The sequence below is a fragment of the Pipistrellus hanaki genome (genome assembly GCF_964339955.1).
Source record: "Pipistrellus hanaki genome assembly, chromosome: 12".
Classification (NCBI taxonomy): Eukaryota; Metazoa; Chordata; class Mammalia; order Chiroptera; family Vespertilionidae; genus Pipistrellus; species Pipistrellus hanaki.
Genome location: NC_140514.1, coordinates 11,672,286 through 11,687,069, shown reverse-complemented (window position 1 = coordinate 11,687,069; position 14,784 = coordinate 11,672,286). Strand labels below are relative to the sequence as shown.

Below are 14,784 nucleotides of genomic sequence, written 5' to 3'. Positions count from 1 at the left end.
TAAGTAAGTGTAATAAGGTTCTCACAGTGGCCAAAAGACCCAAGGTCAGCTAGGAAAGCCTAACTGCTCCTCTGAGACTGACTCCTCACCTTGTTTGCCTTTCTGTCAGACCCCCACACCCGCTGAAAAGATTAAGACTGCTGGGGGAAGAACTGTCTCCAGTCTGAATTAACCAACTGTGTACCCAACAGCTTCTTTCCTGTTTAGCAGAAACTCACCCTAATGTGGAGTTCCACATTTGGTTAAGAGATAACAGGAAAAAAAGAGGCTGAGGTTCCATCAACATAAAGCCCTTAAAAGTGATATATCCAAAAACAAACAAAAGAGACTAGGTATCATTAAAGAAAAAAAAAGAATGCACAATAAACGGGTAGTAATTGCAAAATGGGTCTATGGGTCTCTGTTAGCCATCTGCTAACAAAAAAGAATATTAATAAGGTAAGTAAAAAGATAATGTTTTTTTTTTTTTTCTTGCTAGATTGCAAGATCCAGGAACAATGAGGCCATATAAATATTTTGGAGAGAAAGGAGTACTGCATTAATAGCAATGTCAGTTACTCTACATTTAATAAACTGCAAGGTGCTTTGTCTTTAAAGAAGCACTTTTTAATATTACCATGTCATCACAGTTGTGACACATAAAAGAAACCTTTAATATGAAAAAGTGGGGGGTGAGGGGAATCGGTAAGCATTCTCTGAGAAATACATGTCGTTCACATACAGTACCTCCAGAGAACTGACTTTATGGAGTAACTTTCTATGAGTGCCATCTGTGCACGAAATATATGTTACCTGAGTGACTGCCCTCATAAATATTCATCTACTTATTCTAAATAATGTAACACAAGTAATTTTTGAAAGGTGTTTCATGTCAAGTGCAGATATTTTAGCTAAAAAATAAAATGTCGTGTGACCCAATAAGATTCCTTTTTGTTCTTTTTCTGCCATGCAAGACTTTCTGAAAGATCTGAATCACGTTACTAAGTATGTCCTAAGTTTATTTGTAATTAAAGTTTTAGTAAAAGGAAAAGACTTTGTAACTATAAATATGAAAATAACTTAACTAAACATATCATTTTTTAAATTTCTTATAACACTCAGCCAGAGTGCTATTTTTGAAACATAAATTAGGTCCTATCACTCTCCTGCTTTAAAAAAAAAAAAAAAAAAAAAAAAAGTCTTTCCATGGCCAGAGGATGCTAGTAAAATACAAAATCCTTAAAATGGGTTCGTTCTAAAGTCTCACATAAACTGGCCCCTTTCTGTATTACTCTTCCCTTTGATCACAATACTTTATGTACCCTGGTCTTCCTCAAGTTCCTTGATGACACAAACAGCCTTGCCTACTTCAAAGCCTTCACACATTGCATTTGCTTGGCTTAAAAAACATTTCCTCAGAGACACCTTTCCCGTGACCTAATCCATACACTTACCCACAACCTAAATCCAATCACCCTGCATCACAGCAGTGCTCAAAGGGTGAACCTTTAAAATCAAAACCATTTTCATAATAATACAAGGAAGCTGTGTGCCTTCTTCACTGAGATGACATCTGCACTAAAAAGTGAGGCTGGGCAAACGGATGGCACAACAGAATTACAATCGAGGTAATGGAACCAAAATATACTAGGAGTCATATGTTCTTCACCCACACCAAGTTTTGTGGGATTTTTCTTTATTTTTCTTTTCATTTTTTTATTAAGGTATTATACATGTACATATCTTACCATTGCTCACTCACCCCACTCCCATACATGCCCTCACCCCCCCGTGTTTTGCATCCATTGGTTATGCTTATATGCATGCATACAAGTCCTTCGGTTGATCTCTTATCTCTCCCAGATCTCCCTAACCTTCCCGCTGTAATTTGACATTCTGTTTGATGCTTTACTTCCTCTGTATCTACGTATCTTTTTATTCATCAGTTTATAATGTTCTTTATTATCCATAAATGAGTAAAATCATGTATTTTTCTCTCACTGACTGGCTTATTTCACTCAGCATGATGTTCTCCAATTCCATCCAGGTTGCTGCAAATGATAAGAATTCCTTCTTTTTTATGGCAGCATAGTATTCCATTGTGTAGATGTACCATAATTTTCTGATCCAGTCATCTGTTGATGGGCACCTAGGCTGTTTCCAAATCTTAGCTACAATTGTGCTGCTATGAATATAGGGGTGCATATATCTTTTCTGATTGGTGTTTCCAGTTTCTTAGGATATATTCCTAGGAGTAGGATTACTGGGTCGAATGGGAATTCCATTTTTAGTTTTTTGAGGCAACTCCATACTGTTCTCCAGTGGCTGCACCAGTCTGCATTCCCACCAGCGGTGCATGAGGGTTCCTTTTTCTCTGCAACCTCGCCAACATTTGTCGTTTGTTGATTTGTTGATGATAACCATTCTGAGAGGTGTGAGATGGTACTGCATTGTTGTTTTCATTTGCATCTCTCGGATAATTAGTGACTTTGAGCATGTTTTCATGTGTCTCTTGGCCTTCCTTCTGTCTTCTTTCGAAAAGATTCTATTTAGGTCCATTGCCCATTTTTTTATTAGATCATTTATCTTCCTTTTATTAAGTTGTATAAGTTGCCTGTAGATGGTGGAGGTTAAACCTTTATCAGTGATAACATTTGCAAATATGTTCTCCCATACAGTGGGCTTTCTTGTTGTTTTGTTGATGGTTTCTTTTGCTGTAAAAAAGCTTTTTAAATTTGTTTATTTTCTCTTTAGCATCTATTGACCTAGGAGTAGTATCAGTGAAGTTCTTTCAGGTTATGTCTGAGATTTTGCTGCCTGTGGATGCCTCTATTATTTTTATGGTTTCCCGTCTTATATTTAAGTCCTGTATCCATTTATCCATTTTGAGTTTATTTTTGTAAGTTGGTGAACTAGTTTCCTTTTTTTTTTTTTTTTTTTTTTGCATGTATTGTCCAATTTTCCCAACACCATTTATTGAAGAGACTGCCTTGACTCCATTGTATGTTCATGCCTCCTTTGTCAAATATTGAGCATAGTGGCTTAGGTTGATATCTGGATTTTCAATTCTATTCCACTTGTCTATATGTCTGTTCTTATGCAAGAACCAGGCTGTTTTGAGAACAGTGGCTTTGTAATACAGCTTGAAATCTGGCATTGAGATCCCTCCTACTTTATTCTTCTTTCTCAGGATTGCTGTGGCTATTTGGGGTCTTTTTTTATTCCAGATAAATTTTTGGAGAGTTCTTTCTAGATCTGTGAAATATGCTGTTGGTATTTTAATGGGGAGTGCATTGAATCTATATATTGCTTTGGGTAGAATGGACATTTTAATTATGTAGATTTTACCGATCCATGAACATATGTTCTTCCATCTGTTTACATCTTCCTCTATCTCTTTTTCCAGTGTCCTGTAGTTTTCCGTGTATAGGTCTTTTACCTCCTTGGTTAAGTTTATTCTTAGGTATCTTAATTGTTTTGGTGCGATGGTTGTGGGATTTTTTCTTAAGGCCAGTTTCACTTAATTTCATTAAGTCTTGAAATTTGAATACAATTTTATAAAAATATTCTGTATGAAAAAATACATTCAATTTGTGATGCTACATGCTAAAGCACTGCTGCTGCATACAGAGTATGTCTCAGGGAAAAGCATTAGTGTGACTGAGTTGTAAGCTAGACAAATTATGATTATTTCAATTTAGATAGTTGGCAGAAAATTTCTAAGAAGATGATCAAAATGAGCTTGCCATTTCAAAGAAAAAATTTGGCATGTTTGTTGCCAATGATAAAATTGAAGCTTTTAAGTGAAAATTAGACTTCTGCAAAACTTCCATCCCTGTGAAGTTGACAGTTTCCCAAGAGTTAGAAGATTTTTCTGATGAAACTGGTGGTAACATGAACAAATGTGATTTTTTTGACACTGAATAATAAATGTCAACATTTGAAAGATCTGCATAACTCCATAAACAAATATTCTATGCAAGATGTTGCAAAAAATCATGTAAAGGTAAAAGATCCCTTCAAAGAGCAGGAGAGTACAAAGATGATCTGATTTACATGTAGAAAATGGACTAGTGTGAAAAGATTGGAAGCTAATAGAATAGAATTTAACCTTCGCTGTTGAACTGTTCTTTATTATTCCTCTACTGGAGGCCTGGTGCACAAAATTTGTACATGGGGGAGGGGGCAGGGAGAATCCCCTGTGGCTGCTGCTAATCTTAGTTGGGTTGATTTGCATACCCACTCCTGATTGGCTGGTGGGTGTACCAGAGTGATGGTTAATTTGCATGTTTCCCTTTTATTAGTGTAGATACTTCACATAATTCCCAAAAGGATGTTTTTCTTGTTTTCTCAAAGGCCTCTGAAGATATTGCAAATCTCAGAGAGGGGTTTTCTCAAAAGAATACAAATATGGCTGTCCATTATTATTTTTAACACTCAGACTTTCCATTTATTTATTCAGAATTCAATTATTATGTATTAATTGCAAAAATAAGCTGATTACATCACCATCTACCATTTGCCTCACTTTTTACTAATCTCCATCATCTTCTTAGTCCTTCATCCTCATCACTTTTTTTTTTTTTAATATATTTTATTGATTTTTCACGGAGAGCAAGGGAGAGGGATAGAGAGCTAGAAACATCGATGAGAGAAATACATCGACCAGCTGCCTCCTGCACACCCCCCCACCGGGGATGTGCCCGCAACCAATGTACATGCCCTTGACCGGAATCGAACCCGGGACCTTTCAGTCCGCAGACCGACGCTCTATCCACTGAGTCAAACCGGTTTCGGCATCCTCATCACTTTTTATTCTTTTTTTCCTTCCATTCTCATTTTCAATCAAACTATTTAACACAAACTTTCCACTTCTACCAATACTAGCTCCAAATATCTCTAATGTATTCTAAGGACAAATTTAATTCAGGAGTACCCTTCCAGCACATGTCATCAATAAAGATTCTTCCAAATAGAAAAATATTTGGAAAAAGCTGTTACATAAACTAACCTTGAGGTAGATTGTTCACAGATTCAGGATCAAATAAAGAAAACTTAGAAAATCTTTACAATCTAATTTCTATTTGTTCTTATTCATGAAATAATTTCGCTAAAATTGCATATTAAACATGTATCAAGAAATATTTATTAAAGCCCCTCAACATCAAAATGAGGCAGGGCTAACCAAAATCTCATCAATTTGGCAACATCATTTTATTTATTATTTAAAACTTACTAAAATTAATTTTCAACAAAGATACAGTACAATGTGCAGAGCACACTACACAGAAACAAGAAAGAGCAGTTTTGTTTTAAAAACTGAAAAAATTGCTCAAAGGAAAAAGAGTAGGCTGTGGGTGAGACTTGTTTCTTAAACTCTTGCTGTGAATTAGTTCTTTTGAATGATTATGCTTCCATCTCTACTAGTAGAGATGTACTGCTATTACTAGTATTGCTACTAACAACATGAAATAAAATTAAGATGACTAATTTTATCTATTATGAAACAACTAGCAATACGGATTGGACCCTGATACTGGTTCATATGTAGTAAATTAACTATTTAAATAAAATGGTGGTCAGAAAATTCAGTAATTTTGAAGGCAATTTTCAGTAGAAATTTTTGAAAGTTCACATGTTTCTCATTTTAGAGAAATATATACCACCTCATTATACCTCTACAACAGTATACTACTCAGTCACAATTTGCCAGAAAGATCTTTATAAAGCTAATTTCAGAGCTGTCTTTAAATTATTAAATACTTATATCCTTCAAACATATGAAATATGATGTCCAATTCTAAAATAATTCAGATAATCTTATCCTGTCAATGAGAAATTATTCTTCTTTTATGAACTGCAATAAAGAATTTTAAATTACAAATGATTAAAGTAGAATAAAGGGCTTTGTATTTTCTTTAAAATGCTCATCTCCAGGTTTTCCCAAATGAAATTTTTTAAACCAGCATATTTAACTGTTAGTGTTCCTGGAACCAATTCCAAAGTACTTGGGGGTGGGGGGTGCTTCCCACACCTCCAACAAGCAATTCTTGAACACTCTCCCTGGAGGTAGCATCAGATTTCACAGGTTATGCATTCGGTCCTACAAGACTGCTCCCCAAACCCTCACTTCAGATGCCAGGCTTCTGACCTATACTTCTAACCAGCTGGCTATAAATCAGAGGTCCCCATGACCCCTCCGTAGCTTCAATTAATTTGCTTAAGCAGCTCACAGAGCTCAGAGAAACATTTTAGTTACAAAAACCACTGGTTTATTATAAGCAGATGTAACCAGGAACCGCCAGTTAGAAGAGATGCAAAGGGTAAGGTCTGGGGAAAGGGAGTGGAACCTTCATGCCCTCCCCAGAGTGCCACTCTCCCCTGGATCTTTCCAACCTAGAAGCTCTCTGAACCCTGTCCTTCAGGGTTTCACGGAGGCTTCACTACATAGCTGTGACTGATTGAATCATTGGGCACTGCCGACTGATTCAACCTCCAGGCCCTCCTCACTCCCCAGAGGTCAGGAGTGGGACTGGAAAGTTCCCACTCTCTAATCATAATTGGTTCTCCTGACAACCAGCCCCTATCCTTAGGTGGGATCCCAAAGCCACCTCATTATACCTCTATAACAGGAGGTACTTTTGTCATATCGAACATTTAGGTGATTCCAAGGGTTTGGGGACCTGTGTGTGCGTCAGGAACTGTGGACTAAGCATAAGACCAAATATACATGAGAAATACATTTTGTGTAAGTCACTATATCACACTAACCTTCTAACATTTCCATAATTGAACATTTTACCCACCAAAGGGAAGGTAAAAACTAAAGGTTCAGAGAATAGAAATAGTATTAGAGCTTTCTAAAACCTGTAAAAGATACAGTCAAACTCATAAAAAGTCAAATTCTTAATGAAATAGAGTATATAATAATAAGTATGCAAAACAAATTACTTCAGAGACAAAGCAATTACACTTCCCAACATTATCCCATAACAAATTCTTCTCTATATTACTTACGTAATAGATGGGTCCACTTGTTTGTAAGCATGAGCAGCACAAGACCCACAGTAAGTATATCCTGCATGGCTACAAAACAAAAATTTTTTAAACTTAATCATCAGATTCAAAAATCAAGATATTCTGGAAAAAAACTTTTGAAAAAAATATATAATAATTATGATAAACATAACAAATATATAATTTAAAAAGCAATGTAAGTAATAATGCAACTTTGAAGCAATAACAGTGAACACATAATTGTGCTATGTTCCAGCTTTAAATTTTAAAAAGTATCGAATAATTTTTGGGGTCAGAAGAAAAGTTCGATTTGGAAATAACCAAGGCTTACTTGAAGTGGCTAATGTAACATTAATGCTGTATGAGATTTTAACATTTCTTTTTAATACAACTAACAGTATTACATAACAATAAGACCAAGAACAAGTCAAATCAGACCAAAACAAATAACCTCCAACTAACAATTCAATTCCCGGTGTCTTCAGTGTTGAGAACTGCCTTAGGCCCTAGCTGGTTTGTCTCAGTGGATAGAGCGGCAGCCTGTGGACTGAAGGGTCCTGGGTTCGATTCTAGTCAAAGGCACATGCCCAGGTTGCTAGATCCTCAGGAGGGGGCATGCAGGAGGCAGCCTATCAATATCAATGATTTTCTCTCATCATTAATGGTTTTCTCTCTCTCCCTCTTCCTTCCTGTCTGAAATCAATAAAATATGCTTTTAGAGAGAGAATTGACTTGGCCTTCTGTGTATTGTGCCTTTCATTTTCTCTCTCCATTATACACTCTTATCCTCTGATCTCAGCATCAGCTTAGATTTCTTATCACCTACTTGGGGCCCCGTGCACAAAATTCATGCAATGGGGGAGAGGGGTGTCCCTCAGCCCAGCCTGCCCCCCCTCACATACTGGGAGCCCTCAGGGGATGTCCTACTGATGGCTGAGGCCCACTCCCCATGGAGCGGACCTAGGCCACAGTCTGGCCTCCCTTTGTGGGAGGAGACCAGGCTGATCAAGGGAAGGTGCCAGTCCCATCACCCCGCTGCTGCAGCTACTGCAAGTCACCGCAGCCACTAAGGTGTTTTCATCAACATGAACTCCAGTCCCTTCACCATGAAAAAATGACAACTTTCTTTAGGCATTTCAAGATGTATCTTCCATAGGATATGACATTTCCTTCCTTCCTTCCTTCCTTCCTTCCTTCCTTCCTCCCTCCCTCCCTCCCTCCCTCCCTCCCTCCCTCTCTCTTCTTTCTTTCTTTCTTTCTTTCTTTCTTTCTTTCTTTCTTTCTTTCTTTCTCCTCACCTGAGGATATGTTTCCATTGATTTTTAGAGAATGTGGAAGAGAAAGGGAAAGACAGAGAGAAACATCAAAGTGAGAGGAACACTTTGATTGGTTGCCTCCTGCATGAGTCCTGACCTGGGCCCCAGCCAGGGAAGAGGCTGCAACCTAGGTACACGTCCTTGATCAGTGATCCCAGACTCCGTGGTCGGCAGGCTGAGGCATCATCCACTGAGCCAAACTGGCTAGGGCAGGATATGACATTTCTTAGCCCTCCAGCAGTGGACCTTTGTGTTTTCTCTCCAGAAGTGTCGTGGAAAAACCCTAGATCACCTTTTTGGATTCTTATTACCCAAGTTACCAAGAACATTACCAGTGGCATACAAGGAGCTCAGCCAATGAGTGGTCAGAAAAGGTGATTCCTCTGTAGTTCACACTGATTGCCAGCTCAGCCCTTGCACAGGCCTAAAGCTTCAGGGCCTGGGCAGGGCCCCCCCCCCCCCAGCTCCCTCCGATCGCTGGCTCCGCCCCTGGGCTCTATTGCAGGCTCAACCCTACCCAGGAGCCCCCTGGCTCAGGCCCATCCCAGGCTGCTCAGGGCCTATCTCAGAGTGACCTGGGTGACGAGAATGTTCCTGGGACCCAGGCCACTGGCCGCCTATGTATGCAAATTAACCACCATCTTTGTTGGGTTAATGTGCATACTCACTCTGATTGGCTGTGGTCGTTTGTCTATTATTAGGTAAGATTGAATAACTATTTCTGGAACTCAGTTTTCTTTCTTGACTCATTCAAGTTACATGTCTAGAAACATTTCCCTTAGTGTTTTCTCATTAATGTGTGATATGATATATTGGTAAAATTTTAATAACTGGTTCTGCAGATGGAGAAGTGGGATTTTATATATATATATATATATATATATATATATATATACACACACACACACACACACACACACACACACACACACGTAAATAAGCTTATAAATTTTACTTAATTAAAAAGATATGTACCACACAATTCAAAAGACAATGGAAATATTTATAATACTTTTTATTGCAAATTCCATGTAGCCAACTGACTATCAAAGAATGTTTCCATTGATTTTTAGCTTGACTCTTATTCATGGCCACGGGATGGCTGGAACTACAGTGGAAAATAGTTGGCAAATTCTTAAAAAGTTTAACATACTCTTGCACTATGACCCAAAAATTCCATTCTTATAAGGAAAAAACAAAACAAAACAAAAAAACACATGTATCCAAACAAAGATTTGTACAACCTAGTTTAATTGCTTACTTCAATAGCCAAAAACTGGAAACAACTAAATGACCCTCAAAAGTGAATGGATAAATAAATTGAGATGTATCCATATAATAAAATACTCTTGGGCAATAGAAAGGAATGAACTACCAATACACTCAAAATGATTATGCTTAAAAATGGTAAAAAGGAATAAATAAATATGCTAAGTGAAAAAAGTCAGTCATAAAAGTTCATACTATATGATTCCATTTAAATAACTCTAGACAATAAAAATTAATCTATAAGATGGGGCAAAAGTAGGTTTCCAGTTGTTTGTATGGAAAATAAGACAATAATTAATAAATAGCCCTAGCTGGTTTGGTTCAGTGGATAGAGCGTCGACTGCAGACTCAAGGGCACATGCCCAGGTTGGGGGCTCAATCCCCAATGGGAAGCATGTAGGAGGCAGCCAATCAATGACTCTCTCTCTCTCATCATTGGTGTTTCTCTCTCTCTCCCTCCTCTTTTCTCTCTGAAATTAATTTAAAAATATATTTAAAAAATAAATAAGAATGAACTTCATGTTTCACATACTCAAAACTCTAAACCTACTTTTGCCCCATCCTGTATAGTGATAGAAAATACATCAGTGGGTGTGAAAGAAGAATTACAAAAGTGCACAAGGAAAGTTTTGAGATGGTGAATATGTTCATTATCTTAATAGTGGTGACAGTTTCATAGGTGCACACATATCTCAAAGTTATCAAATAGTACACTTTACATATATGCAGATATTAATCATACCACAATGAAGTTCTATTTGTTTAAATGATCCTCATCTGCCTTGGCCAGTGTGGTTCAGTTGTTGGAATGTCCTGGGTTGTGCGCTCACTCTCCAGTGTGGGCATGCAAGAGACAGCCAACCAATGATCCTCTCTCATCATTCATGTTTCTACCTCTCTTTCCCTCTCCCTTCCTCTCTAAAATCAATAAAAATATATTGCCAAAAAAAATCATTAAATATATCACCCTTCTAAGCCCTCATCATGAGAAACTCTAATTCATTCATAGTCAAAGAAGAGAATTTCTAATACTTTCCTTTACCATAGCCCAGATATAATGAAAAAAAGCCACAGTAACAATCATCATATCGCACCACCGATCCTCTGTTCCTGCCCACTTCTGTTGCTAATAGAATCTATGATTCTACATTTATGTGGAAACAAGGTTTCATTAAGGGATCACTCCTATTAAAGGAGGCATCACTAAGGGAACATCTAAATGTTTTTTCTTTTGTACTTAATAGCCAGAAGACCAATAAAAATCTGAGCTTTATAATTTTGAGTATGCATCATAAAAGCATGTCCAGTCAGTCTTCTAAAAGCTATTAAAATCCTAAACACAAAGTCATCCCTGCTAACTTTTCCAGGTCACCCTAGCTCCCAGTTAACTTCCCATGAAAGCAAATACAAAATTATACTTTAATACCTACAATTTATCATTAGGCTAAACCATACCTCTAAAATGGGACCTTCTTTTAACAGAGAGTACTTTTGCTTCTCCCTTAATCCTACACAACAGACCCTTTACACTAGCAAGTCCAGCTCTTAACTGTCCAGAATGTCTGTGTCCCCAAAGAGCTACAGTCAAATGAGGACACAAGGCCACTATCAATGATCATGCACTGGCTAAGTGACAGTTTCCCACACAGCAACCTTGCAGCATGGCATAACTTAAATTCCTAGGTCAGGAGAAGTATCCAATACCACATGACATGGACTTGCCCTTGTTCAGTCTCAGATTGCCAAGATTATAGGTGAATAGTATAAACTGTAATGCCAGGAAATTACCTCACATTCTATGAGAGGCTTTTTATCAAAGAGGATATAGGGAATAGCAAAGAATGCTTATTTTGATTCAAAAAATTAGGTTCTCATACTACTAGTTCTACTTAATAGCAGCAAAAAATCAAATTAAAAAGATAAGACTAGATGAAATGAAAAGATTCTAGGTAAGAAAAGTTTCTAAGATCTACTTATGCTAAAGTATGGTCTGGCAAGCTAGAAACTAAATTTAAAAACACCTGTGAACATATGGGACCAACCTGACAAGTGGCCTTAAAGTTTGCAGCTTCCACAATGCCGCTCTCAATTTTATTTTGCTGCCTAGCCTTTCATTATTTTGTTTCACAGGCACTGCTCAATGGCCCTCAAGATTCCTGCTGCCATTAGAAACATTAATAGATTATATCCCCCCAAAATGTCCAGGTTAGTCATTATTCAGGATATTTTATTTTTACAAAATGGAATCTCACAAAAATTAAGTAAGTTATGAGCTAAAGAATGTTATTAAAGTTATTCAAGTCAAACAAGAATAAACTAACCATAATGTTGCATATCTAGACTTTTTTTTTTTATAGGATTTCAGATATTGGCATGAATAACCTATTGTTTAATATAAATAAGGGTGAGAAATAAACAAATTGCATACTTCAAGTAACTTAAATTAACTAAGTAACTTACAAAGATTCATTGTCTCATGATACAGACTGCTAAGAGCTCCACAGGTATGCTTCACTGTACACAACCTGTTATTCTATACAACTGTTTCCTACCTTTTAACCTTTTTAAACTAATTTTTATACTAGAAGTAATAGAAGTATATATAGTGAAAAAGTCAAACAGAGAAGGATAAACAATGAAAAGTGAAACTACTACTAGGTTAACTACTAACATGGAAAACTTTATTTTACATATATGAGGGGGGCTTCAATATTCATATAGTATCTGGTATATAGTAAAAAATAAGGCCTTACCAATGATCTGATTATATTTTTATATTCAATAAGAGGTTTCTTAAGTGATGCATACCTGTACAGCTCCATTCTAAGGGTTGCTGAGATATTCCTGCATACTTCAAGACAAACAACAATTTTGGCCGTCATAGTAGAAAGGTTTTTGGAACTCCTAGTTCATGAGATCATTTCAGTATATATCCCTGGGACACATACTGTCTCCTGTGCCTCAAGAGAAATAAGGTAGTCCTAAGTTCAAACAAACGATTTTTTTAATCAAATTAAATTATTTTGATTCCTTCAAATGTGCCTGCCTACATGTCACATAGGCTAGAATTCATTAAGCTTGATCAACAGTGGTTTACAGGTCAATATTTATTCTTAAATGCCATCATTCTAATTCATCTACACCAATATAAAAATGAGCCAAAACCGGTTTGGCTCAATGGATAGAGCGTCGGCTTGGGGACTGAAAGGTCCCGGGTTCAATTCCGGTCAAGAGCATGTACCTTGGTTGCGGGCATATCCCCAGTAAGGGGTGTGCAAGAGGCAGTGATTGATGACTCCCTCTCATCGATGTTTCTCCCTTCCTCTCTGTACAAAATCAATAAAATATATATTTTTTTAAATGAGCAATCTGTTTTAAGCACTTTCAAAAGTGTGTTATCTAGGTTCTGAGGTTTTTTATTTTAGGTTCCCCCTTATATGATTTATGCATATAAAGCAAAATCTAAGAAAAGTTGGTTCCAGAGAGCTAGAATTTATAAAATTTAAAATATTTTTATAGGCTTGATTTGAAATAAAGCAGAAATCTTAAATTTTTAAGTGTCCTAAATTACTATATAATATATTCTTACAAAAAAAAAAAAAAAATTTGTGCCTATATAACAATAAAGTATTTGTTGTTACTTTTCTACAAAAAAAAAAAGTTACTCTGCAAAGGAAAATAATTACTTCTGGGAACTATATAAGACACGTAACTACTTAGTTTTCATAGGTTAACAAAATGGATGTTGCCTATATAAGCATTAACATTACAAAGTCACTATGCAGCAAAAACATGCACACCAAAGTCAAAACTATTTTCAAATTTCCATTTTAAAACTCAAGGTAACTTGGAAATCTTTTATAGATCAATATATTTGTAACAGGTGCAAACATTTCATTTCCCAGGTCACTGCCAATAATTTCAACTTTAAAATAACTACAAGAAGGAAACAAGTCCAGCTATAACTAACCTCGACTTAATTATACATTTATTCAGCTCATCTCCCACATTTAGAACAAGTTCTAACTAGGAAGGTAGCATACCATAATAATCAAATACCAACAAAGTAAAGGGCAAGACAATACAACATAGCTCATACGTTACTGTAAAGAGATCCACTGTTTCTCACCCAATCAATGATCTCACTTAACTTCCCCTCTTATCCCTGTATCAATTTTTCTTTCTAACTAGATCATTTCATCAGCATTGTAACACTCAGATATCTTCCATCTTGAATAAAATATCTCCCCTGACACCATATTCCCATTACCCTATTTCCTTAGTTTACAGCAAAATTCCTAAAAAAAATCTACATTCACAATCTTCATCTCACTATCGCATTCTTTCTTAAATCCACAACAATCATGCTTTTATCCCCATCACTCCACAAAAATTGCTTTTTTTTAAAAAAGAGAGAAATAGAAACATCAATGAGAGAGAAATATCTATCAGCAACCTCCTGCACACTCCCTTACTGGGGATGGAGCCCACAATCCAGGCATGTGCCCTGCTTGGGAATCGAACCAGTTACCTCTTGGTTCGTAGGTCAACGCTCAATTACTGAGCCACACTGACCAGGCCACAAATATTGTTCTTATCAAGGTAACCAGCAATGTCCACATTGCAAAATCCAATAATCAATTCTGAATCCCTATCTTGTTTGACCAATTGGCGGCATCTGATAGGGTTGAGCCTTTATCTTCCCTGACACCTCTTTCATCCTTCTGCCACCCAGAAACAGCACTCACCCTTGGTTCTCCGCCTTGCTCACTGGTCTTCCTTCAGTATCTCCTTTGCAAATGTCATTTTCGTCTTTATTTGCCCTCTAAATAAAACTGTGTTTGCCTAAGGGGCTCAGTCCTTGAACCTCTTCTCCTCTCTATCTTACTTTACCCCATAGGCAACTACAGCCTGTGATAGACGCATCAAAACAGGCTGCAGGCTGTATGTGGCTGCCCATTTCAAATCTCCACTTGCATAGCTAATAGGCATCTAAGCATTGACATGGTCCAAGTCAAACCCTAGATTCTACATAAACACTTCTACTCCCCATTTCCACCCGTTTGCCCCTTAACAGTACAAAAGCAAATCCAGTTTCACAGGCCAAAACTAACAAGTTTTCTTGTTTCTTGTTTCTTGATTCTTCTATTTTATTGGTCCTTACCTTCAAAATATATACAAAATATATCCATTGCTTCTCATC

The 14,784-nt window shown here is 36.9% G+C and overlaps 1 protein-coding gene across 2 annotated transcripts in view; it reads right to left on the bottom strand.

Annotated features, from left to right (window-relative positions):
• Nucleotides 1-14,784, bottom strand: part of MEMO1 (mediator of cell motility 1) — a 72,569-nt gene that overhangs the window by 31,408 nt on the left and 26,377 nt on the right. For both annotated transcript variants that reach the window (XM_084900667.1, XM_084900668.1), the window contains exon 3: nt 6,997-7,065. In XM_084900667.1, the coding sequence (XP_084756793.1) occupies nt 6,997-7,065 (69 nt within the window). The remainder of the gene's footprint in view (nt 1-6,996; nt 7,066-14,784) is intronic.